Genomic DNA, 27,516 nt, shown 5'->3' on the forward strand with positions numbered 1-27,516 from the left:
TTTCCTGTTCTGGACCTTTCACTTGCTGTTTCCTCTTCTTGGAATATAATTTCCTCAGATATTTGTTTAACTTCCTCTTTAATTCCTCCTATGCTCAAATGTCACCTCTTTAGAGACAACTTCCTTGATCACCCTTTCCAGAATAGCCCCCAATTGTCACTATTCCCTACATTATTTTCTTTACAGCACTTACGTTTGTTTCTTTTTTTTTCTTCTCTTTTCCCCCTATTACGATTTAAGCTCCAGAAGGCCAAAGATTTTATTATGTTTGCGGCTGTGTCCTAAGCACTTAGCACTGTATATGGTATGTAGTGGGTGATTAATGTGTGAATGAATGAATGAATGAATGAATGAATGAATGAATGTTGCCATATTCCTGGACATACCTGCTGGCCTCCAGAAGCCACAATTAAACAACACTTATTTCTGGCTTCTGTAGACTCATATTAAAATCTTCCCAAAGGATAGGAACAATGGCTATGGGCTTAAATTAAAAATGGAAAGCCTAACTTGATCATCTCTCCACTTGGGCCCAGGTTTCTTTTCAGAAACTACCAAATTGCTTATCTGCAGACATGAGAATTACAAATGTCTGTATTGATAAATAATAAGACTTTCATATAGACTTCTTTGCTCCCTGAGGCTTTCTGGAGACAATGTTTGATCTTTTCTCATCTAATCTGTAGTGGAGTTTCAACCCAGATGGGAGAAAAGAAAGGGTAGGTCCTGTAGTCTTAAATGTGGCAAAATATGTATTTAAGCAATGGAAACACTTAACATTTTTTGACCACCAGACTCTGCGCTAAGCACCTTACGTGTATGAACTAATTTTCATGAACTTTCCATGAGGTACACAGTGTAATAATCTCCACTTTACATGTCAGGAAGCTGAGGCACAGAGAACATAAGCCACCTGCCTAAGGCCACACAGCTAGTAATGTGAGAACTGCAGCTCTGGTTTTCTAAGTGCAGAGCTGGCCCCTCAGCATCCTCCCCACATCACTGCATTGCCTTCCTTAGAGGGCATTTCTCTTCTGCTTGATGATGTCTTTTGCGATGGTATGGCTTACTCTTCCAGTTTGGTCAGTGGGCTTCCCTTGTGCGCAGGCATTATGTTTTATTCATCTTTTCTGTACTCCTCAACGGTTGAAGAGTGTCAATAACAAAACAAGAGATCCAACTTTGCTCTTCGGTTGAGTGAAGAAAGGCAAAGCAAAGGTTATAGGTTGATGATATTAAAGGACTAGTACTTTACCTCTGGGAAACCATGGGTTCAAAGGCATCATTATAACCTTGCGATGGTATTATGGTCTTTAATAAGAACTCTGAGATTTGAAAGGCTAAAAAATATGAGAAGTTGCAAAACAGTGCACACCCAGAATCCCACCAACTAGAGAAAGCGGTTGGGCGCGCGAAAGGAAGCGAAGAGATTCACTGCTCTAACGTGGCTACACCAAGGCAATCATCGCTGTCACAAACTGTTTCAAAAAAAAACACCAGTTGGCAGCGGTGGGATTCGAACCCACGCCCCCGAAGAGACTGGAGCCTTAATCCAGCGCCTTAGACCGCTCGGCCACGCTACCTGACGACCGTAAACGCCGAGACACATTCTCTACCCTTTACCTCTTCCCCGCTCCCGCCCTCCACTCCATGGTTCACCTGTTTGCAGTTTGCCCGGGTTCTTCTTTTTTTGCATTCCTTCCTGGTTTGTTTGGCTTTCTTCTTTCACGGCGCAGTATTTGAGATTGGTGGAAAGAGCCGTACCGCTCGGCCCGTCCCGAGACAGGATAACCTCCGCGAGGTCTAGGTGTTCGGAGCGCCTGCCCGAGGCCGGGCACAGGCGGGTCCCCCGGGAGAGTCGGGGCCCTCTCCGGTCTCGCGGGCCCCCCCACGGAGGGCGTCACGCGGCGGGAGCTGTCGCTCCGCCACCGATGCCGAGTCCGGGGCCGGCCGGAGACGCCCGGAAGGCGCGTCCCGTGGAGCCTAAGGCCGGGCCAGAGACGCCCGAGGCTGGCCGAGCCCGGGAGCCGTCAGCAGGGTGCCGAGGCCGGGAGGAGCGGGAGGCTCCACGCGCCCCCCCCCCGGCGAGGCGCGTGCTCCCCTCCGCACGCCCCCGGGGCCGCCCCGCAGCCCGTGACCATCCCTGAGGCGAGGGCCTCCCACCACTCCCGCAGCATCTCTGGCTCCCTCCCAAGCGAAAACGTGCGGGAATTATTCTCGTTGATGCGGGGTGTTTCCTGAAACAGATCTGTAGTCTAGGGGCACCGCCTTCCGGAATTGGGGCGAGGGAGCCTGCAGTGATTGGTTCATCCACTAGACGTCACTCTATGCCCACAGTTGCAAAAAGGAGACTTTCCAGCCAACTGTGGACGTGGCTAAAATTTTCCTTACTAAACTTTGGAAATGTAGAAATACTCACGTGCGGCTCGTTGGTCTAGGGGTATGATTCTCGCTTAGGGTGCGAGAGGTCCCGGGTTCAAATCCCGGACGAGCCCTGTTTTTCTCCTCTTGTCACCATCAGACTTCAGGGAGTACCTTGTGTAATGTTACTGAATGGACACCAGCGTATGCTCCACTAGTTCAGATTTATATACTTAATCTTCAGACAAGTGCTCTTGGTATTACTAAATCAGGATGAATACCAGATGCTTTTACATATAACTTATATAGCATTTCTTTTACAAAATCACTATTTCTAAAATCGACCATCATTTCTCTTCAGCTTTTTTTGTTATCCAAAAATCATTCATTCGGGACTGGGTGAGGGGTGTTTTATATCAATAATTTTGCATAACCCTCAGTTTTCCTCCACTGCAATCATGGGGGCCCTTCTTTGGGTGCTAGGACCTCCGAGGGTCAGCAAATGCGGCAAGATGTCTTGTCACATAAAACCTGGGCTCCCTCACTCCTTCAGGCCTAACATTCCGAGGACCTTGTGCCTGTGGGCGTCGGGGAGTCTCAGGTGCTGTAGCACCGCGGGATGAACTTCTAACCAGGATGCTCAGGCCTGCCACCCTATTAGACTCACCTGTGGAGCTTTTTAATCATTCACTGGTTTGGGATCCAACCCCAAACCAATTAAATTGGATTTTGTGAGGATAGGCCCTTGGCATGGTTATTTATTAAAAGCTCCCCAGCTATAATTAGGGTTGGTCTGGGAGCTACAGCTGCCACACAGTTGCTCTCCAGGCCACAGCTGGACACTGTGCCCAGGACCCCAGTAACTCTAGGTATCCTGCATCCCATCCACCCTCCTCAGAATCACCCCCTTCCAGCTGGGACTTCATCTGGATAAGTTTAGTTCTGGGTGTAACCATGTGCCAAACTTAGTTTCTCTGTGACCCTCCTTTCTTTTCCAGGCCACAGAAACAGAGTGCTAAGAGCAGGAAACTCCAAAAGAAAAGAGGCGGCCCAGTGGGTCAGCATGCTTGGTTTGAGGGGGGACCAGTGGAAATGTGCCTGGCTTTCAGTCCTTCTAGAAAGGACTAGACCCTAGCATCACGCCTTCCCCCCACTCCCTAACTGCCGGGTATTCAGTGCTCACATCCTCCTATTTCAGTTAGATGTGCCCTGACTCACCTGACAAATGAGAGCTAGAAACCACAGGTATTTTTCACCTCACTCTTAGCTATGCTGTTGAGTATTTAACTTCTGGTACCTCTTCAATATTTGGAGGAACTGCAAAATAATCTTGGAATCATCCATTAGCCCTCTCTCACAACCCACATTCAATCCTTTACCATACGATGTTGGCTGTACAGTTAGAATCTTTCCAGAATCTAAACACTTATCACCTGCGCCACCCCCGCCGTAGCTTAAGCTGTCACCAACTGTCACCTGTGCTATTGCAGTGGCCCCTTTCAGGTCTCTGGCTGGCCCTTGTGCCCCTTCAGGCCATTCTCAACAGAACAATCTCGTTGAAACCTAGGTCAGAGCTGGTCACTGCTCTGCCTAAAACCCTCTGTGCATCTTCATTTCATTCAGCATAAAATCAAAGCTCCTTGTCATGGCTTAAAAAATCTCTACGTGATTTTGCCGCTTCTTGGACTCCCCTCACTTCACTGACCTCATCTCCTACAGCTTACTCCTTCCAGGTGGCAGCATTCCAACGACATTAGCCCCTAGTGTGCCTCAGAAATTCCCACCTCAGGGCCTTTGCACATGCCCTTCTCTCTGTCTTGAGCCTTATCTCCCTCCTGCCTGCATGGCTCAGTTCATTGCTTTTAAGACCCCTGCACAGATGTTATTACCTACCAGAGAGGACTTCTCTGACCACCCACATGAGATAGCACCCACCTCTTTGCTCTCTGTCTGCCTTTCCCTAAGTTCCCTTTCACATACCGCCACCTGACTTTGGCTGCTGCTGTTGTTGCTTTTCTTAATTCTCCCTCTCCCACCGCCAGAACGGCAGCTCCATGAGAATAGGGTTTTTTACTGCTGACGTCTCAGAGGCTGAAACGGTTGTTAGCACCTGATACTTGATAAATATTTGGTTAATGCATTGTGTGAATTGTTTTAAATCACAAAGTTATACAGGCTGGTAAGGAACGCCTGATCCTGTGGCACCGGAGGAGGTAGGAGCAGGGAGGTACTGGGGGCTTGAATGGAGAGAGGGCTCCTGCAGTGGGGGGAATGTTCCATCTTTGGGAAAGGCTGAGGGTGGGGGCATGCCTGGAATATATTCTGTGGCAGCTCTCCTTTTGGGCCACAGTATGCCCTATCAATGTTTTAAAGAAGCCTTGAAAGGCTCTTCCAGCTGGACATACAGGAAGGCACAAAATAGACTCTGGGGAGCTGTGAAGTGGGTACCAGTGCCATTGATTTCCTGGTGCAAACCTGCTCCAGGCAGAGCGGCTTAAATACAGGGCTGCTTTAGGCTTTGATCACTTTCAGCCAATTCTGAACCAAATGGTATTTGGGGGTTACACTGTAAGGTGTCAAATCAAATACTTGATTTGATTAGATGAAGAACAAAAGTCCACAATAGGAACACGAGAGAGGAAGAGGCAAACTAAGGTTAGGGAAGGAGTTGTACAACCAATGGGACTTCACCAACCTCATTTGACCATCATTTGTGATGAGGGATCACTATGAATATGAGTCCTAAGGAAATATTGCTGGCATGCTAGGAGGATTTATGGAACAGAGGGTGAGAACCTCTGCTGGTCACAAAACATGCACGGACAGGCAGTGTCTGCTCTCTGGAGCTATGAATGCAAGCTGGAATCTGCCTGTCCCCTTGTGGTCATAACAGGTACTGTCATGGGTCTTCTTTGTAGGGGTCTTAAAGGAGAGACAGTAGATTAAAGCTAATTTCTGGGGACCCCAGTACTTTTTGCTGATCCTTCTGTGTGCATGATATGAAGGCGGAACTTATAGGGAAGAGACCTGTGTTATCATCCCGGGAGATGGTGCTCATGCAGTTAAGCTGAACTATTTTTTTTAAGTAGGCTCCACACGGGGTGCAGCCAAAGTGGGACTTGAATTCACAACCCTGAGATCAGGACCTCAGCTGAGATCAAGAGTTGGACCTAACCAACTGAGTCACCCAGGTGCCCCTAAGCTGAATTATTTATTAAGGTGGATGGCATCTCTTGGATCTGGAGGGAAATCAGAAGATTGAGCCAGGACTGCTAGCAAAACTCTGGAGTTGGTCTTTAACAGCTGAAGTGAGTTGTTCAGAGAGAGAATCTTAGATTTGAGGCTTGAATAGTAATTAGAGGTGAACCAACGTTTGTCCTTCCTTTCATTGATCTTTCTGATCTTATGTTTGTGTGGTGCTACAGGGTCCTACCCAAAGTATCAGAAAAGATGACTGAGTTTTACAAATAGCTTTCTGATGCTAGCATTAGAAGAGCAAAATCTTTTAGGTCATTCACTCTTGCCTTCTTCTACTCAATCAATATTTACTAAACATTTATTGAGCGAACATTGTCAAACATCTATTATATTCCAGGTACTGTGCTTGGAACAGAGATTACTGTGGGGAACCAGACAGATGTGGTTTCTACCCTCATGAAACAACCAGATAATTTTAGAAACCAGGAAATATAATAAATTTATTGTGCCAGTGATAAGGGCCACAACGAAAAGATACAGAGTAGTATGCAAGCAAAACAGAGGCTGTTCACTTACTCTCCGGTTTCTGGGAAGACTTGTCTGAGGAAAGGAGGGACCCACAGGATTTAACCAGGTAGAATGGGGACAGGGAGGGGAGTCAGGAATATTCTATAATGAGAGAACTAGATGTTAAGAACCTTGAGCTGGGGGACGCCTGGGTGGCTCAGTCGTTAAGCATCTGCCTTCGGCTCAGGTCATGATCCCAGGGTCCTGGGATCGAGCCCCATATCAGGCACCCCGCTCGGCGGGAAGCCTGCTTCTCCCTCTCCCACTCCCCCTGCTTGTGTTCCCTCTCTCGCCGTGTCAAATAAATAAATTAGAAATCTTAAAAAAAAAAAAAAAATAAGGGGTCGCCTGGGTGGCTCAGATGGTTAAGCGTCCGCCTTTGGCTCAGGTCATGATCCCAGGGTCCTGGGATCTAGCCCCGCATGGGGCTCCCTGCTCAGTGGGGGGCCTGCTTCTCCCCCTCCCTCTGCTTCTCCCCCTGCTCATATTCTCTCTCTCTCTCTGTATCTCTGTGTCTCGAATGAAAAAATAAATAAAAAATAAAATAATAATAACAATAAGAAAGAACCCTGAGTTGGAAGGAAGCTTGGTGAGTTTAGGGAACTGGAAGGAGGAGTGTATGGAGGGATAGAGAGAGTGGTTTGAGGTGAGACTCTCTATACAAGGTCTGGTAGGCAGAGGTCAGGACGGTGGTCATTATTTTAATACTTACGAAAAGCCATTGACACATTTTTGGTGGGGATGGGGGTGCACACCACAGGCCCAGAACTAGATGTGTGTTTTAAAAAGATTACTGTGGTATAATAAGGTTGACAAAAAGCCATGGGGGAGCCCCGTTTCAGCTTCTACAAAGCACAGAGTCCTGCATCAGGAAATGTTATGGCTGGATGGCTTTTACCAATTCTAAAATGATCAGCTGCTTTCACCTCACGCATTCCAGTTCCCAGCCACTATTAGAGGAGGTCGGTGAGAACCATGGAATTAAGCTCAGGGCCACAGAGCTAGTTAGTGGCGGAGCCAGTGTCAAGACAGGAACCTAGCTTTCGGGCTCCCAGGCCCTGTTCACAACTTGGGGCTTTGCACTGTGAGGCTGAGATTGAGAAGGGAGCTGGTTTGTTTGTGTTTTTAAATGAACCTGATTCTTTAGGGCCTCAATGATTATGTGGGGTCAGGGGACAATCATTCCTCTTCTTTCAGGGAATCTTATCTGATTTTCAGGGGAGATGGAACTGGCCTGGAGAGGAGAGCAGAGCCGGGGAGTGTATGAAAGATCTGACTGTCCTTGGAGGTGCTCTGGGGAAGGCTGGGTTAATGGTCCTTCCTCAGTGAGCCTTCAAAGGAAGCTGCTGGAGGGCTTGGCCTGGGGACACACATGAGAAGCCAGATATGCTAAGATCAAAGCATTCTCAGAAGTGGAAATCTGAATGGACAGGGGGCCTACCAAGTAGCTGTTGGAAAGACAGGCTTAGAGGGAACACTATATCAAAAACTGATGATGTAATGTATGGTGACTAACATAATAAAATTAAATAAAATTTAAAAAAGAAAAAGAAAAGAAAGAAAGACAGGCTTAGGCAACCTCACCTTCAGGCTGACCTCTCCTGGGCCATGGCCAGGTGGCAGTCATTTCAGAGATACACATAAAGTTACAAAACACAACAAAAAAGGCTTCCTTTGACCCCAAGGGAGAACAGGATCTCCCCTGTTCACAACTTGGGGCTTTTCACTGCGAGGCTCAGATTGAGAGCCTCTGATCTGATTCTGAACACGGCCTGCCCAAGTCAGGAGCAGCTTGTTCTTGGACACACACCAGCTCTAGTCTGATGCTCTCACCTGGACAAGGCCAGTGGGAGGGCAGTTGGCAAGTGGCCCAGGGTCTTAGAAAGGTATCTCCTGAATCCTGTGGGTAACAGCTTGTCTAGGGAACTGCTCTGCAGTTGCCAAAGGTAGCCAATGAAAACCTCAAGAATAGGGCTGCTTCATGCTTCATGCCCCCCCTTTTGGGTAATAATAAGTGTTCTTGATTTGGGCAGGTGTGTGTCCCTTTGAGCAAAATGTCAATTTCCTAAGCCATTTCACAGGGTTACTCCATGTCTACCATATTCCTGAATCAGAGCTCCACCTCCCCACTTCTGGGCCTGGTGGCCAGGAGCCAGCCCCCCATTTCCCCACTGCTCACCCTAACTCCAGGCTGAGAGGTGGAGACCACATCTCTACTCCCTCTGTGTGTGGGGGGGGGGGAATAGAAGTTGTAGCCAGAAAACTGTCACTGAAGAGAATAGCCATCGGGGTCATTTAAATTTAGCTCAGGGCGCCTGGGTGGCTCAGTCATTAAGCATCTGCCTTCGGCTCAGGTCATGATCCCAGGGTCCTGGGATCGGGCTCCCTGCTCCGCGGGAGGCCTGCTTCTCCCTCTCCCACTCCCCCTGCCTGTGTTCCCTCTCTCACTGTGTCTCTCTCTGTCAAATAAATAAATAAAATCTTTAAAATAAATAAATAAATTTAGCTCAGAAACTCACTTTGTGACAGCAGAAAGGGAACCTTATGGAGTCAAATTCTTCCTTTATTCTTTTCTCCTACCTCTACTTGAGAAATGAGAACTCAGACTCAGAGGTGACACACTTTCCCAAGATCACACAGCTAGTTTGTGACAGAGGAAGAAGAGGACCCCAAGTCTTTCACTTTTTCATCTGTTGATCAACACCAGACAGAACCGCAAGCTGCGGAATAAATGTATGTTTATTTAGGGTCTTAGGGATGGCCATCTGGAAGGCACCGAGTGGACCAAAAGTGTGCTCTGCAGAGACAAAGGAGATTAGGGTATTTATTTATTTTTTTTTAAAGTTTTTATTTATTTGACAGAGACACAGTGAGAGAGGGAACACAAGCAGGGGGAGAGGGAGAGGGAGAAGCAGGCCTCCCGCCAAGCAGGGAGCCCGATGCGGGGCTCCATCCCAGGACCCTGGGATCATGACCTGAGCTGAAGGCAGACGCTTAACGACTGAGCCATCCAGGCACCCGGAGGTTAGGGTATTTAAAGAGGAAAGAGAGAATTTACAGGAGTTGTTTTTCATGAAATGTGATTGGAGCTAGCTGCAAATGCTGAGCTATTAGAATGTGACTCAAGAATCACAGGCAATGGTTGCAAAAGAGTGTTTGTGGCCTTGTGGCCAAGGCGTGTGGCTGTTTTCCAGGATGTTGTTTGCACAGGGCCTGAGGTTCGGGTTCCACTTGAGTGAAGACACACTTCAGGCTTCCTTCCCCAATGGTTCCGGGCTCCATTTTCCAGCCCCTTCACCTGTCTGACTCCATCTTAGGAGTTTTCTTTCACACACCCACTCTGCAAACACTTTTTGATCACCTGTGAAGTACCGGGCAGCGTGCTAGAGAGAACAGGTTCATTGTTCTGAATCTCCAGAAGCCCACAGCACGTGGGAAAGAAGTCCAAATAAACCTTTTGCAGCCCCACACAGCAATCACTAAGCCTAAATTTCGTACAGGAATCCTGCAGAAGGGTTTCTCAAGGAGACTCAAGGAGGAGATGGAGGTGGGTTAATTTAAAGAAAGATTCCTGGAGGAGTTGGTAAGGTCCCATGCCCTTTGCACTGCACTTAGAGATATTTCCTGATACAGGGGCTTACTTTGGCTGCCTGAGAGTTTGTGGGAGCCAGCATAGATTTCCTCACAGGTGAGGCCCACTTTCAAGATTAGAAAGAAACCTATCGGAATGCCTGGGTGGCTCAGTTAGTTAAGCATTGGTTAACTCACTCATTCACTGACTCTTGGCTTCAGCTGAGGTCATGATCTCAGGGTCATGAGATTGAGCCCCTTGTCCAGCTCCAGGATTGGTGCAAAGTCTGCTTGAGATTCTCTCCCTCTTCCTCTGCCCCTCCCCACCCCCCTAATAAATACATAAAATCTTGAAAGAAAGAAAGAAAAAGAAAAGAAAAGAAAAGAAAAGGAAAGGAAAGAGAAAAGAAAAGAAAAGAAAAGAAAAGAAAAGAAAAGAAAAGAAAAGAAGAAAGAAGGAAAGAAAGAAAGAAAGAAAGAAAGAAAGAAAGAAAGAAAGAAAGAAAAAGAGAGAAAGAAAGAAAGAAAGAAAGAAAAGGAAGAAAGAAACCGGGGCACCTGGGTGGCTCAGTCGTTTGGGGTCTGCGTTCTTCAGCTAAGGTCATGATCTCTGGGTCCTGGGATCGAGCTTTGCATCAGGCTTCCTGCTAAGCAAGAGTCTGCTTCTCTTTTTCTACCTCTGCCCCTCCCCATCGCTCATGCACCCTCTCTCTCTCTCTCAAATAAGTGGATAAAATCTTAAAAAAAAAAAAAAAAAGAAAGCAAAAAACAAGCAAGGAAGCTATCCTCTGACTGTTCTCCACACCAGGGCAGGAGGCGAAAATGGTTTGGGAGGGCTCCTTATTGGAAATGAATAGGGAGGAAAGAAATCAGATCCCAATTTAGAAGTACTTCCAACCTTTTAACCTTCAGGGAGGGGCTAGAAGGTGGCAGCTGGGTGATAGAGAATTGGGCACGAATGGTGGGGGAGGAGAGCCCCTTCTGCCCTAAGTGACCTTCCTCAATGCAAGCCATTCCCAGCTTCCCGGCTCCTCACTGCCAGCCCCCACCCCCCCACCTGGCCCTGCTGCCAACCCACACGCACATTGGCACTTCTCCCTCGCTCCTGCCTGGCCCTGGAACCTCCCTCCCTGGTGGACCCACACCACCCCAGTTCACCTCAATGATCCCCTATGAAATGACTTTCAGACTTGCTGAAAGAGCACAGGTAATTGAGCACCACAACTAAGGAATACAGACCAATCCTCCCTCCTCCAAGGTTCGTTTGGGGGCAGGTCCTCCCACTGTCCAGGGAGGGAGATACTCCAAGGAGCTGCTTTAGTCATGTGACATGAGGCAAGTGCATACCCTTTGTCTGGGTACTGAGTATTCCATATTATAATGTAAAAGTCAGTTTTATTGTGGGATGGGTGAAACTCCTTAGAAATTATGCTGTTTACCAATTCGGAGCTCATCTATTGTGGTGACCCTTAAACATCCGCGTGCATTATAATCACCAGAGACGGCCTACTGATTACAAATGCAGATTCCAGGGCCTCATCTCCAGAGACTTTGATTCAGTAGGTCTGGGGTAAGGCCCAGGTTTCTGTATTTTTAATTAGAAGCCAAGAAACTCTGATGCATTTCACTTAGAAGCCATCTCCCTCCACTACATATATACATATGTATTTTTTTAATCTGTGAGAGCCAGGCAGTGGCAGGCCAAGGAGTGGTTAAGGGCCGGTGATGAGGTCATTAACCCTCCCCCAATACACTCTGCAACGACTGTCCTTTCCCATTCTATGATAGGGGCAAGTCATGCTTCCTCAGCTTTTGGAGAAGCACTCAGAAAATGCATCTTCAAGAAGAGTGCCGCTAGCGCCTCCTTGTGGCACGATCACTGTCTCCTGCATCCTCCACGGAAATTCTGTGGTCACCACTATAGGGGGCGTGAGCCCCAGGACTTGAGGAAAAGGAGATATAAACCAGGGGTAATAAAGGGACTAAGAAAACCCCATATCGGAATGACCTAGGAAAGGGACATTCAAAGGGAGTTCTAGTGAAGGTCTGCTGATGGTTGCTGGAAGTAGTCCATGCGAGTTAGTGTTAAGATTTTTCTCTCAACCCTATATCCTTGTGTTAGAGAACATAGGGCGGGCCTGTATCCAGGCTTTGGGAGGAGGGTGAAGCAGGCCAGAGGCTGAAGCCCCACGGGGAGAAGCACTTATGAGAAGCCAGGGATGAATAGCAAGGAAGTCTGGAAGATCCGTTTTGGACAAGAAATTTAAAAAGTACTCCTCAGAGAGCTTCTAAAACATTTTGGGAAGGGAACTAAAATTCTAGTAGCAGTGAGGGATGCGGTTGGATTTTTCTTTTTTTTTTAGAGGGGGGAGGGGCAGAGTGAGAGAGAGAGAGAACCTCAAGCATGCTCCACGCCCAGCGCAGAGCCCAACACAGGACTCGATCTCACAACCCCGAGATCATGACCTGAGCAGAAATCAAGAGTTGGACGCTTAATCAACTGAGCCACCCAGGTGCTCTTGGATTATTTTTATATGAATATTAAAGGAAGGACAATCCCCCAAATCTAACAAATTGGGACTATTTAAGTTAGGTTCCCTTTGTTTATTGTTTCCTGGGTTCCCACTCAGATGCCATCTGTGGCCCCTAGTCCCTTGCATCATTTCACAAACTGATGTTCCATGGAACTCTGTTCCTTTGGATGTTAATAGTGTTAACCAGTTAATAGTCAAATGAAGCTCCATGCTCAAATCAGTTTGTAAAATTCTGAATAAAATGAAATTAGTCCAGCCTCTCAGAATCTCATGCTTTGTGAATCTCGTGATTCTCCAAGGGAAGGAATCTTAATAAACAATGCTTCTGAAACTTATGATCAGGACACTTTTTTTCCTTGAAGCGCACTCATTAACATTTTCCAGAACCGTGTTTGCCTGAAGGCAAGTAGGCAAAGTGCCGCTAGTTGTCCCCCACTGTTTATTCTCCCCTTCCTCCTTAGTCATAGAACACCAGAATTTGAGCCAGGCACATGCTCACCCAGAATACACCCATCGTTTGCCACTGCCCCTTGCGGTTGGATGTGACCGGGTGGCCAGGTTATTGCCAATGAGACGTAATGGGAGATGGTGTGGGAAACTGGGGGGTGTGTCCCTAGAAGGCAGTGCCATGCCCCTTTGGTGCCTTGCTTCCCCCTGGTGGTGGGATGCCGACATGACAGCTAGAGCTAGCGCAGCCGTCTGCCCTGGGACAGAAAAGCCAGGCGCTGGGACTGAAGTCCAGCACCTTGGAGCACCTCGCCAATCCAGGACTAACTACTCCGGGCTCTCTTTTGCATGAGAAATAAATTTCCTTCTCGTTCAGACTACTGTCGCTTCGTGTTTTCTGTCATTAGCTGCCACTGGGGAGCTAATAACCTCTTTAGGTTTGCTTTTTTTTGTTTTTCAAAACCAGTTGTGTATTAGAATATATGGATAGCCTGGGAATTTGTACAAAAGCCAACAAAAATAATAAAGGATATTAAGAAAGATACTTGGAGGAAGGTGAGGTCTCTTCCTATTAAGAGCTTTTAGGATCAAAAGATATATTCTAACAATAAATATGCTAATTATAATAAATTAGGTCATTTGAAAGTATTCTTCTAAAGTTTCTGTACATAGAGTCTATATAAGGGAAACTAATAAGAATGTTTTTCCCTTGGTTGATGCTGTTGGCCAGTCAGGGCCCATAGTGAGAAGCCGCAAGAACAGTATGCCTTCCAGATTCTCCGGACCCCTAGCTAGGGAGGAAAAGGAAACTTAATAATGGCATAAGTTGAATTTCTCCCCAGCTTAGTAGGATAGAAGACTTAGAATTAATTTCAATTTGACATAGAAGCAATTAAGAAATGTAAATTTCTTGCCCATGTTTGTAGAGTAAGATTCATACCCACTAGGTAGCAAAATATTTACTTACAGTACTTCACTGATTTTTTTTAAGCGACTGGATGATGAGGAAGGGTCTTCATTTGGTCACGAGGTGATTGATGGGAACGTAGGGGGCATGGGGAGAGCCGGTGGAATCCGGGAGACCTTGTGAGCTAACCCACAGCACAGGGGAGGCTCTCCGGGCAGGGATGGAGAGAGTTGGGGAGTTAAAAAGGAACTTTTGGGAGTTTTACATCAGGTGGAGATTTTAAAACTAGCTTTGCAGGGTGCCTGGGTGGCTCAGTCGGGTCTTGGGATCGAGCCCCGCATCAGGCTCCCTGCTCAGCAGCAGGGAATCTGCTTCTCCCTCTCCCTCTGCCTGTCTCCCCCCACCCCCGCTTGTGCTCTCTCCCTCTCTCTTTCTCCTTAATAAAAAATAAAATCTTTTATTTATTTATTTGAGAGAGAGAGAGAGAGATAGCGAGAGAGAACACAGGTGGGGAAGAGAGGGAGAAGCACTCGCTGAGCAGGGAGCCTGACGTGGGGCTCAATCTCAGGACCCTGGGATCATGACCTGAGCCGAAGGCAGACGCTTAACGACTGAGCCACCCAGGCGCTCCAATAAATAAAATCTTTAAAAAAATAAAGAAATAAAACTAATTTTGCATTATTGTTTGTGTGAGAACTTAAACTCTTTACCCAAGAAAACTTCACTGGTATCTATTATTGCTTAACCTTTGTGGGATTGGATTTGCCTCAGGAGATTTAGCAAAGTGGTGAAGCCCGTGTTCTGCTTATCTACTGCTGCTTTACAATCACCTTAAAATGGTGACCAAAAATAGTAACAATTATGTGGATCCTTAATCTGGAGGCTGACTGAGATCAGCTGGGCAGTTCTTACTTAGGTCTTGCCTGTTTTTATTCACATGGTGGCTGGAGCTGGTTGGTTGCATAGGTTTTGCCACTCAGCAGTCTGGCTCCTGGGCTAAGAAGACTCGAACATCAGGGAACTGGAATGGGTGGGGCAATCTGGGCATCTCTTGCTATCCATGGGGCATCTCCAGGTGGTGGCCTCAATATTGCCAGACTTCACACACGGCGGCTGAAGGCACCCAAACACCCCAAGAGAGCCACGGCCGGGCAGAAGCTGTGTGTGTGACCTAGTCTCAGAACTCACATAGGATCCCTTGCACTATATACTACCTTAGTGGGAGCAGACCCAGAGGCTCCCCCAGGTTCTCAGGAAAGGACATGGACGCTACCTCTTAATAGGGGAGTGTCGAGATTCTGGAAGAGAATGTAGAATGGAAAATATTTTGTGGCCATTTTTGGAAAATACCATCTGCTACATTGCCTTAAATTGAGCGTGGCATCGGGCAATTTGCAGAAGCCTCCCAAGGGTGGCCAAGCACATCCACAGGGCATGAACAACCTCCGCAGTTTCCTGTGGGAGAGCCGAAACGGGGGAGCCCTGGGAGCCTTTCTCTCTACCCATGCGTCCTCTCCATGTGGGGGTCTCAACATAGCAGAACCCCATATGTGCCGGCTGGAGGCCCCCAGAGTAAGTGTTCCCTTCCTCTGCTATCACCCGGTGCTGGAGCTGGGTAGCCAACCTGCAGGGCAGCTTATTCATTTGACAAAATGAGTAATTAGGGGAACTGCTAATGATGGTTTACAGCCTGACATGAATTTTAGTTTCCAGCAGCTATGTGGCTCCTGTAGCCCCCCGTCCCCCGCCGCATTGTCCTAAGGCTCGGCAAAGGGGGGTCGGGGTGTGGGGAGGAGCTTCAGGACAAGCCAGGCGTCTGAAAACAGACCCAGTTTCTCCCTCCCTTGCCTTCCTCTCCTCCTTCCTCTTCGTCTTCCTCCCCCTCCTCCTCCCGTCAGCCCCTTCTTCCTCCCCCTCCTCCTCCTCCCGTCAGCCCCTTCCTCCTCCTCCTCCTCCCGTCAGCCCCTTCTTCCTTCTCCCCTCCTCCCCCTCCTCATCTCCCTCCCTCCCTTCCCCCCAACTCCTTCCTTTTCTCTTCTTCCTCCTCCTGCCACCTTCCCTCCATCCTTCCTTCTTTCCTTCCTCCCTCATTTCCCTTTTCAGACACACGGAACTGAGTATGTCCTAGTCCCTTTATAGCCCGTGCTAGGCCTCTCTTTTGTTTTATTCAGTCTTATTATTTCCCCTTTTATTCCTTGTGCCTGCTTCTATTTCTCTCACCCTCCCAGGCACCTATGCTAGAGTGTTTAATCCATGTTCTTCCATCCTATTTAGATGTTGTGTATCCTTGGAAATTTTTTTGTCTTATCTTGGAGCATGTATGTTTTAAATTTAAATAAACTGGAAAGAATTTTCATTCTGTTTCGTACCGTTTTTCACACAGCACCACGTTTTCGAGTTCTATCCATGTTGTTAATTTGTAAATCTAGTGCATTATTTAAAACTGCTTTATACTATCTTCCAGCGCTTCTTTACTCATCCATTCCCTTCACGGGGGACACTTAAGTTTCCTCCAGCCCTGTTCTGCCACCAGTCATGCCGTGATGAACACCCCTTCATGTGCTCCATCTGCAAGAACTCACAAGGGCTCAAGGTATATCCCTTTTTTTTAAGAGTGTGTGTGTGTTTTTTTTTTAAGATTGATTTATTTATTGACACAGAGAGAGAGCCAGAGGGAACACAAGCAGCGGGAGTGGGAGAGGGAGCAGCAGGCTTCCCACCGAGCAGGGAGCCCGATGCCGGGCTCGATCCCAGGACCCTGGGATCTTGACCTGAGCCGAAGGCAGATATTTAACGACTGAGCCACCCAGGCGCCCCAGGTATATCCATTCTTTTTTTTTTTTTTAAGATTTTATTCATTTATTTATCAGAGAGAGAGAGAGACAGAGGCAGGCAGAGGGAGAAGCAGCCTCCTTGCTCAGCAAGGAGCCTGATGTGGGACTCGATGGGATCATGACCTGAGCCGAAGGCAGATGCTTAACCGACTGAGCCACCCAGGCATCCCCAGGTATATCCATTCTTAATTTCACCACATACTTCCAGATTATTTTCCTGTATCACCACACCGATTTTCATGCCCACTAACATTTTTGCCAGCGTTTGATGTAAGATTTTCTAATTTTTGATAATCTGATGGTTATAAACTGATATCTGTTGGTTATCTTAATTTCCATTTATTTGATTACTAATGAAGTTGGGCATTATTCATCACCCATTTTGGCTTCTCTACTCAAATTGGCTTTTCATCGTTTTTGACAGTTTTTTCTCTTCTGAAGTTTTTTTTTTTATTAAGATTTTATTTATTTATTTGACAGAGAGAGAGAAGATACAAGCAGGGGGAACAGAGGGAGAGGAAGACAGAGGGAGAGGGAGAAGCAGGCTCCCCACTGAGCAAGCAGCCTGATGTGGGCTTGATCCCAAGACCCTGAGATCATGACCTGAGCTGAAGGCCGATGCTTAACCGACTAAGCCACCCATGTGCCCCCAAATTTCCTTTTTATTGCTGACAGGAGTGAGTCCCTTATATCTAGATGTTAACTTTTAATTGGTTTTAGGTATTACAAGTTCTCCCAGGCTGCCAGCACTATTGAACATTTGAACCCAGTCTCAGCTCAATTTCTGCAGGGTAATTCTCTGAAATGTACAGACAGGTCCAGCTGCTACAGTTGAAGATAAATTTTGTAACAAACATTGCCTTCGGGTTTGCAAATTTAACATACCATCTGTAATTCAGCTACTTGGAAGTCTCAGCAGGATATATTGAACATATTACAATATGTATATATATTTCTCTTTATACAGTGGAAATGTTTCCGCAGATGGTGTGCAAATCAAAATTTGTTCACTAGGAACAATTAATTATGCATTTATATCTTGGTGGCACGAGGCAACACGTATCCCAAACAGGACAGTTTGAATTCTGAAAGAATGCCAATTATGCACATTTGGGGAAAGTAAATAATAACCTTCTGGTTGTTCATTTTCATGCTCTGGAATTACGCTTTTGTTGTTATATAGAAAGAGACCTGTTCTTTGAAGACTTTTCCAGTAGTTTCCACCCCAAAATCGTTTTCTTCTTACCAGTTAGAAAGACACCGATGTGTAGAGAGAAGACTATGTAGCTGTCTCTCCAAAAGAGAAATGATTTCGGGGCAAGAAGTAGTAAAATTAAGTCCATTTTCCCATTTCTATATCAAAGGACCAGGAGATGATAGCAACAAAAAGTCTTCTATTTTCTCAATGCCTTGTACCACTGTCTTTCACCAAACCCTCTTCAGCTGGTTCCCCATGTCAGTTTCCCAAGAATATCATAGGCCAGTGGTTCCAAAATTTCCTCCATTTAGAATCACTGGAGGAGCTTTTACTAATCTCAGACTCGGGTCACACCCAACACCAATTAAAGCGGAATGTTTCAAGGTGGCATTGAGAAATGCCCAGGGGATTCCAATGTTCAGCAGGGTTTGGGAACCATGCCATACTCCCCCAGCAGCCCAGGGCTTTATCAAGACTAATGTTAATGTCAGGGAATTGTTTCTGTCCTGTCCTGGACACCCTGTGGGAATGACACCTGCTAGAACTTGGCGTTCAAGTGTGAAGTGTTGAGAGGGTGAGACTCTTGTTACTCTCACCATCTCCTCTCTCCACCTGAAGCTTTCTGCAACTCATCTCTTCTTTAATGAAATGGGGGTAATAGCTATTTCACGGGTTTGTAGTAAGGACTGACTGCAAATCTGAAAAACAGGATACTGTGTCTGACACACATCAGGACTTTAATAAACGTTTAGGAAAGTCCACGCTTGTTTAATGAGGACACATTAGGGACCTGCCTTATGCAACTCTCACTTAGGAGGTAACTTGCCCTCCTTCCCTATGGCACCAAAGCACACTCCCCACAGGCTCCTCCCTTTATGCTCTTTACACTTTGGCCCTCCCCACACTCAACTGACTCCCTACCTGTTATTGTCAAGGAAGAGCTAGACACAAAGGACTTTCTCAGATCCATGATCACAAGGATATGTTACCTCTGAGACCTACAGCAAAAGGTGAGAGGAGCTAGCCTAGTAGGAGAGATCAGGAAGAACTGGGAAGAACAGAGTAGAAGACAGTGCTGAAAACATGTGGAATTGGATGGAATTAGTGTTGAGACAATTATGGGAAAGGAAGTCATTCAGCAATAGGAAAAAAACAATCAGGCATGGGTACTTTTGAGCATCCTTCTACATGTCCGGCTCTGTGGTAAGCACTCTGATGAATTCAGGAGAAATAGGAGCTCTCAAGGAGCTTGCAGAAGCAAAACAAATACAACACAATGGAATGAACAGAGAACAGTTCAAAGCCAAACTGAGAGAGCTGAAATGGTCCGAAAGGGCTTTTCTTGAGGAGTTGTACCTCTAGATGGAGCTTGCAGAGTCACATGAGATTTTGCTTATTTATTTTTTAAAGATTTTATTTATTTATCTGATACACAGAGAGAGCACAAGCAGGGGGAGCGAGAGAGAGAGAAGTAGGCTCTCCACTGAGCAGGGAGCCCGATGCGATTCGGTGCCTGATCCCAGGACCCTGGGATCATGACCTGAGCCGAAGGCAGACGCTTAACCGACTGAGCCACCCAGGCGCCCCCTCACATGAGATTTTAATTAGCAGAAAGATGTAAAATATCCCAAGGGTGGGGGAGCAAATCAGGGGCTGGGGCTGGAGGAATCTGAATACCTTTGGCTATGTCCCGTCTCTTCTTACCCTATAGGAGTTAGAGCAGAAGATGTGAAGGGAATCTTACCCCTGATGATCCTAATGGTGATCATTTTCCTGCTGCTTCTGTTCTGGGAGAACGAGCTGAATGAGGAAGGAGAGGTCTTAACCATGGAGCAATTGCATGTGGACTACCCTCAGAGTGACATTCCCGTAAGGTATTGCAACCATATGGTCTTACAAAGAGTCATCAGGGGACCTGACAACACCTGCAAGAAGGAGCATGTTTTCATCCACGAGAGGCCTCGAAATATCAATAGGGTCTGCACCTCTTCCAAGAAGAGGATTTGTCAGAACCATTCTTCCATTTTATGTTTCCAGAGTATGACCAAGTTCAAAATGACAGTGTGTCAGCTCATTGGAGGCACCAGATATCCTGCCTGCAGGTACCAAGTGTCCTCCATGAAGGGGTTCATTGTTGTCACTTGTGATGATATGGGGCCAGTTAGTCTCCAGAAATATGTTGAATAAGTTGAGACCAGTGTCTGAGATCCTCTCTTTCCTCTCTCAGGGGTACTCGCTCTCCCTGAGGCACACCTGAACTGTGGACCTAGGATAATGCCTTGAGCGAACTGGGTGGCCACTAGTAATTCGTTTATCCTTCTAATATTGCTGAGCTGGAATCTTTTTATTCTGCTTTAATAAAAAAAAAAACCTCTACTGAATTAAATCATAAACTCTGCATGTGTTTTAATTTCTTGTCCCTTTTCCTTGGGTCATTTGTTGAGACCCAAAAGTGAATCAGAGGCAGAACTGGGATGAGGGTAAAGTGAGCAAGGCACTCACTTCAGGTTCAAAATTTAAGGGGCACCCAAAATTCCAGTAATCTAGATACATAAATTTTTAAAAAATCAAAATTAATGCAAAAATCTCTGATGAATAAAATATCTAAGTTTTAAGTCAAGACCTAAACAACCCAGTCTGACAGGGTTGGATTTAGGGTATCGGTGCATTGTGCCAGTACAGGGTCAGATCCTCTTCTATGACATTTTGATATTTCTTGATCAGAGATTATTTTGCATTAAATTAAGATTTTTAACTATTGCATTAAAGTATTTATCTTGATTACTGAGCTTTTTGGCACCCCCCTTAAATTTTGTACCGGGAATAAGTGTGTCCTCTCATCCCGCTGTACTCCCAGACTTGATCCTAGGTGTCGAGGCACTTGGAGTAGTCGATTAGGGTCTTCTCTAAAGATGGCACATATAATTCCAACTGCATCTGTTCCCGTTCAGCAGCTGCCTCTGTGCCTTGAAAGAAAGAAAAAGGGGGATCGGAAGGATTGCCTGACTGGTCAGAAACCATGTCCCTTAAAGACCATGGAGAGAAATGAATCAGGATTTCTAGGGCGGGATTGATACTCTCAGAGCTCATTGTCCCTGCGCTTGCATCCCTGGAAGGAACAGAGAACTTGCATCCAGACTCCTAACTCCTTTCCCCTTTTAGATCTTACAGCTGAGCTGGTTGTTTAGCTCTCCCACATCCAACTGTGGGCAGGACGTCTTTAGAGTTAGAAGGCGAGGGGGGAGAACGAAAAGAAGGAGAGGCTCCTCATTCCGCCGATTTGATTAAGTCTGTTCTTCTCTGAGCACTAGTCCCCACATCTGGGAAGTGAGGGGCTTGGACTAGCTAGTCTTTGAGGTTTCCAGGCCTGTTACTCCACAATTCCATTTCTCCTTGTTGGAGGGGAAGGTTAGTACAGGAGAGTATTGAGAAATAAGAGGTAATTGGCAGCTGAGCGCCAGATTATGGGGTCACTAATTCTGAGCTATGACATTTCCATCCTGTGAGGGCCAGAAACACAGTGAGCTAGCGCGGGCACAGGCAACGCACAAGCTTTAGAGGGCCCTTTCTGTTCTTATCTTTTCAGTTGAGAGACTTCAACTATTGCATTATTTATTTGGACTTAGTTCAAGGTCAGATAAAAAAAGGAGGTACACCTATGCTAGCTGTTAACTCTGTCTTTTGCAAGCATCAAATTCTAACTGACTGATTCAATTCACAGAGGGAGGACACTTAACAATTGTGAGTAAAGTACACTTTGCAGCCTTGTAAGTAGGCAAGGCTTGCTCATGACCCATTTCTCCAGGGGAGTCCCACTTCACTGTTATCTTCATGGACATTTGGATGTCACCCAGAAAGCAGAGCCCTCAGATGCTGAGCAGGATCAAGTGGTCCCTAGCATATCACCTGTAGCCCCATCATTTCTTGGGCAAAATTTTAAAGTAGCTGAAATGTGTCTTTAAGGTCCCTGTTTCTATGTTCTGAATTCTGATTCTTTTTCCTGCCCCTCCTCTAGGCTTTACTGGCTCTTTTTTCCTTCCCACTGCTTCTGCTTTTTCTTCCCTCTTTCTAAGTAGAAACAAAAATCTTGCAGATAAATGCATTCACACTAAGATGTGAATAACTGAGACTCTCCAGTGGAATCTATTCTGGGAATAGGTTCATTCAATAGGGATCAAGAGCCAATGCAAATGAATTGCGGTGTATTAGACATTTGTAGTTCGAGAGGGTATTTTTTTTTTAAATGGGCACCTAGCAGTCCAAATCAAATTCAGATAGTTGTGAATTCTGTGCACTTGAAAAAAGATGTTTCAGAAAAATAGTTTCAGTGCAGAATCTCTGCACTGTTCTTCCTCTTCATTCTTCTCCGCATTGTCTTTCTGTTTTTCTAGTTCACCTCACTACTGATGTTGACAGTAGAGGATATTTAGGAAAAAATCTAAATCCTTTTCCCCTACTCCCTTCAACTTGCAGCAAGTCTATGCTCAAGCCACACACGTGAATACATCCACTTAATTCCTAGCCATCTATCAATAATCAATCAACCCAATTATTTTTTAATAATTTTTATTGTTATGTTAATCACCATACATTACATCATTAGTTCTTGATGCAGTGTTCCATGATTCATTGTTTGTGCATAACACCCAGTGCTCCACGCAGAACGTGCCCCTCTTTAATACCCATCACCAGGCTAACCCATCCCCCACCCCCCTCCCTTCTAGAACCCTCGGTTTGTTTTTCAGAGGCCATCGTCTCTCATGGTTCGTCTCCCCCTCCAACTTACTCCCCTTCAACCCAATTATTAAGGGCTTATATATTCTTAGTCCTGGGTCTTTGCTCTATTTTCACACACAGAACATTTTTAAATTAAATATAATAAAAAAAAATACAAGTCCACATGTGTTCATGTCAAATGAGTGTTATAAGAAGTGAATATATAGAATTATCAAATCACTATGTCACACATCTGAAACTAACATAACATTGCCTGTCAATCATACTTACATAATAATAATAATAAAAGAAATGAGTGATAAGAAGATCAGGGAAGTGAACAATGGATTTGGTGGACTTAAGTAGTGAAAAATGTGTTAAAGAAAGAATATGATCTGAAATGGGCTTTGAAGGATTTCAAGAGGCAGAAATAAAAGTAGGCTTCCAAGAAAGGACCAAACATGGAGAGACAGAACAGGGTGTATTCAGAGAAGGGTGGGTCACGCTGATTTGACTAGAGCAGGTTTGTGTACTAAAATAATGCTAGAGAGGCTTGAGAAGCAGGTGGAGATTAGATCAAGAAGAGCCTTTGACGAAGTGGCCTCAGGGGATTAGATTACCTCCAGCGGGCAATGGGGATACGTCAAGGTTTTTGAAATAGTGTCATTACAAGTGCTGTTTTTAGAAAAGTAGTGTACCCAAGGAATTGGAGGGGCAAGGAGCAGTGGTTAGGAGGTAAGAGTGATAATGTGGGAGATATAAGGGAAAGAGGCTCTTAGAGGTGGGAGCGAAAGAAATTCTTTTATTTTTTTAAACATTTTATTTATTTATTCATGAGAGTCAGAGAGAGAGAGGGGGAGGCAGAGGGAGAAGCAGGCTTCCTGCAGAGCAGGGAGCCCGATGCAGGACTCGAACCCAGGACCCTGGGATCACGACCTGAGCCAAAGGCAGACGCTTAACCATCTGAGCCACCCAAGCACCCTGAAAGGAATTCTTTCTAAAGCAAGGGAAAGAATTATCACCCTAAATAACCATTCTTTCTGAGATTTTCATTATGAATTTCCCAGCATTGATCTCAAGTAAAGGGTTTTCTACACTAGTCAAGCCATGTTATGTTGTTAACAAATGTTGAGAAACAAGCATATATGCTCTTCGGTGTTTGATTCTGTACAGAATAAAAAGAAGCCTAAACTAAGTTCCAGCCTCAAGGAATTTTCACACTTAAAAAAAAAGGGAGAAAAGAATTATGTATACTAGCCAACTTGAAAAACAAAAAAAAGAACATATAAAATGTAGTGCGATGTAATCTGTGCTGTAGGGTTTCAAAAAAGCTAAAAACAAATCATTTTGGGTTAAAGCATAAACAGGGAAGATTCCACAGAAGAAGAAACAGTGATGCTGCCCACGTCACAGAGATTCTGGCAGCCAAAAGCACACTTTATGAACTTCTCCGAGCATCCTCGACTCCACGTTGTCCTCTCCTTCTGTCTCATGCAATGCTACCTACCCCTTTCTTGCCCCTCCTTCCCTCAGCTAGACCAATAACAGAAACTTCCAGGAAACAAATACAGTTTCACTTCTTGCCCCATAACAAGCTGGATTCTTTCTCAGCAGGATCTACTTGTCAGAAGAACTGGTAAAGGAAATTCCATGACTGAGAATGGGTGGGAAAAGAAATGAGAGATGCTTTTAAATGGCTGCCATGTGCCCAGTACTGCGTGAGGCTGTAGGAGACCCGGCAGCAGCAAAGAATGTGTTGGGTGAGATTATTAGGACCATGATGTGGATTGCAGACCCTTCCAGTGAGATTATGGACAAGGGGAAAAGGGAGAGAGATGACTACTTGGTTTGGGGCACTTTAAACACATTCCCTTATATAAGTCTCACCTTTCCTTTTTTCACATGGGGCAAACTGAGGTTGAAGGAGTAAATTGTTTATGAGAGGGTAGGCAGGGATTTGAAGCTGGGTCTACAGATTCCACAGCTGATTATCTTTTCATGCCATCATCCTTCCATTGAAGGAGCCCAAGTTTACACGTCGGAGTCAATCCTGGACTAACTGCCATAAGGAAGAGAGAGCGATCTCATTAATATTCTCTTTATTTTCATCTTTTACTTTTTTTTTATTTCTACTGCAGAAGAGATTACCCTAGATCTGAGATGGAGACCTTCTCTCTGCTGCTACTCAGCCTGGGTTTGGTTCTTGCAGGAGCTTCAGAAAGCATAATGGAGATAATTAAAGAAGAATTTTCAGGGGGAGAGATGCCATATGACATGGCAAACAGTGACCAAGAAAGACAAACTATTGAGGTACTAATGAACTTGACTCTGTTATATAAAAATACCAGCCTCAGTATGTCCAAGGATATTCTGTCTTCCTCATTACTGACATTCAGAAGATTACATTATAGCTTCGCCAAAGGAAACAGTTCAGGTAATGACAAAGAGTATTGCGATGACATAGTGGTCTGGAGAAAAGTTTCAGAAGCTAATGGGTCATGCAAATTAAGCTATAACTTCATCCATGGTTCCAAGGAAGTGATTCATGGTGCCCCCGAAGCCTCCAGCTGCAAGTGTGGACAGAATCTTAGCATAAGCTGCTCTAGGAGCCCAGCCCTGGAGACCACTATGTGCCAGCTCACTACGGGCAAACAATTCCCCAGGTGCCAATACCACAGTGATACTTCATTGAAGAAAATATTGGCAGTGCTGACAGGTCATTCTCTGATGAGCTGGTTAGTTAGTGGCTCTAAGTTGTAAATCCCATGGGGCTTTGAGACCAGAGTCTATCTAAAGAAGGACATACTTATTCTCATTCTTGTTTATGTCCTTCTATTATCTGTATCTACATTTTCAGCACTATAGTAAACTCTTGATTATCTATACTAACTGGAGGAATAAAAAAATCCCAAATTGTGGAGAATTCAATTAAAATTTATAATTAATCCTGGAGTACAGATACTCTCTCTCTCTCATACACACACCCACACACACACACACTTTCTCTGAACTAAACTGAATTCCATCCTAGCTCAGCTATAAAGCCAAGAGGCAGAGTCCACCCAACTTGACAAAATTAAGGAGGAAAGGCCCAAAACCAATATTGATAATTGAAAGTTAATTGTACTGCCACTGAGACTATTCAGAGAAATAGTGAATGAGCATCGGGGATATTATCACTGTTTCTTTTCAAATTAAGTGTGTGCATTGATGCACACAAAATGTGAGCACCCACCCATGTAACCAGGTATCTGCCTGTCCTCCAGAAGATGCCAGAGGAAAAAGATGCTTTTTGCTTAGCTGCTGCCCTCAGTCAGCAGCTCCGGCCCTATGCAATCTCCATTCCTCCATCTGCTATATCCCAGGTTGCTACAGACAGAGTAATAAAGCTCTTACTGCCATTTTTACTCAACCTAGTCTTGATTTCCTGAGGGATGGCAAGCCACAGAAGAATGGAACAGGTAGAAAGATGGCAAATGGGACATCTATGCCAAGTGCTGAGCAGGCTTAGTCTTCAATCTTGTTTATGATGTTGTATTGGATTTTTTTCACTACCAATTGTTTATTTATAAGTTTTTATAGTTCAACACTCTACACAAAGTATGGGCAATGATCTCGTTCATTAAAGTGTGCCTACATTTTCCTGCTCCCTCATCTTACATCCTCCCTCCATCCTGAGACCACTCGTTTTTAATGTCCTGACTTCAAATAAAGGCATGTAAACAAATGTTACATCACTGTAACACTTTTCTTACTGTGCATCACTCTTTAGACATCAATTTTCCTAATGTTGTTCACATTTGGTACAGAATCCTCATTGTATTAAAACTTCAAAACCCTGACAATCAACCGTTATGTGGCATTAAGGGCAGATACTTTTGTATCTTTTAGCTGGGTTTTCCTTGTATGGTGGCTGCTTAAATTAACCGTCACTCTGGGCTTGGCCAAATAGGTGTGTAGTTAGCACTCCATTTTCTCTTGGCAGCCAGAAGAGAAGGTAATAGAGGGAACTGCCTGGGGCCCAAAGTTTTCTTCTCTGTAAGGGGAGAACCTGGGGCCCTGGAACAGAGATACAGTCACTGGGTTCCACATTAGGGATAGTTCTATGTAGTAAGACTGGAGCTACCACCCACTCACCAAACATGGAATAGGCTCTGTCATTAGCAGAGCAGTCCAGTGGGTCTCCTCTGGATTCAAACTTGGTTCAAATTTGAGTAACTTTTTTCCTACAGTAGAGTCCTACTATAGAGTCCAACTCTGGGTGATGGGCATGTTGGCCCCAGAGACAATTACTATTCAAACTCTGGCAGAGTTTTTTGGTAATATGTAAGAAAAAGCAAATCCAGCCTCATTCAGAATTTAGTACAGATTTCTTCCTTCACCAGGACAGAAGAGCAAAAACCCAAAATAGATACCTCTTTCTAGGCCAGGAACATCCTCTAAAGAGTCTTAATTAAGACCAAACCTTTCCACTTCTCTAAAGGAATCAGGAGCTCCCAGGATCTATTGAATCATCATACTATGAAGTCTGAAAGATGTCGAATATGGGGGTGCCATCGAGAGTCAGGGCTCCTGAGTACTAGCATTTCCCACCCTCGAAGCCTGTCACCTCTTTGACATAATGTGAATCCTAAGGTCCTTCATGATGACAATAGGCAAGGGATTTCAGATTTTAACGCATTAAGTCTTCATAACGTCCCTTCTCTGCTCCCAAACCATAGGGGGCTAGAGGGCTTTTTTTTTTTTCTTGTAGCTTTATACCTAAATTTCTCAGGCTGGCTTTCAAGGCCGTTCATGCCCCATTCTTCTCTTACCTAGCCTGACCCCAGCACTGCCCAGGCTCTGTTGCTTTGAGGCTGCTGTCTTCACAGCCCACAGAACTTGCATCCTTCTCTTCACTCTGTTGGTGGGCTGGTCCCAACAGACTAAGAAGTCTTCCCTTTCCCATTCTATCACCTCACTCTGCTCGATCACACAAGCCCCCTGACTAAGAAAGGCCCAACAAGTGTCTCTTGCACTTGCTAGAAAGTTACCTGAGAGTAGATATGTGTCATCTCCCTGTAGTGGCAAAGAAACATTAGAGAGGATGAAATGAGGGGATAAAGGAGACAGATCTAATCATGAGGCCCATGGGCGTGAGAGTCGATAAAGAGAGGACATTGGGAAAGTAGTGAGAGAGAGGTT

The 27,516-nt window shown here is 45.4% G+C and overlaps 2 protein-coding genes and 2 non-coding genes across 4 annotated transcripts; 3 read left to right on the forward strand and 1 right to left on the reverse strand.

Annotated features, from left to right (window-relative positions):
- Positions 1 to 1,501: 1,501 nt before the first annotated feature.
- On the reverse strand, positions 1,502 to 1,583 carry TRNAL-AAG (transfer RNA leucine (anticodon AAG)). The gene has a single exon. It is a non-coding gene; the product is annotated as a tRNA-Leu (tRNA).
- An 840-nt stretch (positions 1,584 to 2,423) lies between these two features.
- On the forward strand, positions 2,424 to 2,495 carry TRNAP-AGG (transfer RNA proline (anticodon AGG)). The gene has a single exon. It is a non-coding gene; the product is annotated as a tRNA-Pro (tRNA).
- A 13,117-nt stretch (positions 2,496 to 15,612) lies between these two features.
- RNASE12 (ribonuclease A family member 12 (inactive)) lies at positions 15,613 to 19,946 on the forward strand. The gene is made up of 2 exons (XM_028119565.2): positions 15,613 to 16,177; positions 19,328 to 19,946. Exon 2 carries the CDS (start codon positions 19,366 to 19,368, stop codon positions 19,801 to 19,803), a length of 438 nt encoding a protein of 145 aa, XP_027975366.1. The 5' UTR covers positions 15,613 to 16,177; positions 19,328 to 19,365; the 3' UTR covers positions 19,804 to 19,946.
- A 4,519-nt stretch (positions 19,947 to 24,465) lies between these two features.
- RNASE11 (ribonuclease A family member 11 (inactive)) lies at positions 24,466 to 25,092 on the forward strand. The gene has a single exon (XM_028119413.2). It carries the CDS (start codon positions 24,493 to 24,495, stop codon positions 25,090 to 25,092), a length of 600 nt encoding a protein of 199 aa, XP_027975214.1. The 5' UTR covers positions 24,466 to 24,492.
- Positions 25,093 to 27,516: the final 2,424 nt, after the last annotated feature.

The sequence above is a fragment of the Eumetopias jubatus genome, unplaced genomic scaffold, assembly GCF_037043125.1.
Source record: "Eumetopias jubatus isolate StellerSeaLion01/CBP00866 unplaced genomic scaffold, mEumJub1_p1.0 scaffold_7, whole genome shotgun sequence".
Lineage (NCBI taxonomy): Eukaryota > Metazoa > Chordata > Mammalia > Carnivora > Otariidae > Eumetopias > Eumetopias jubatus.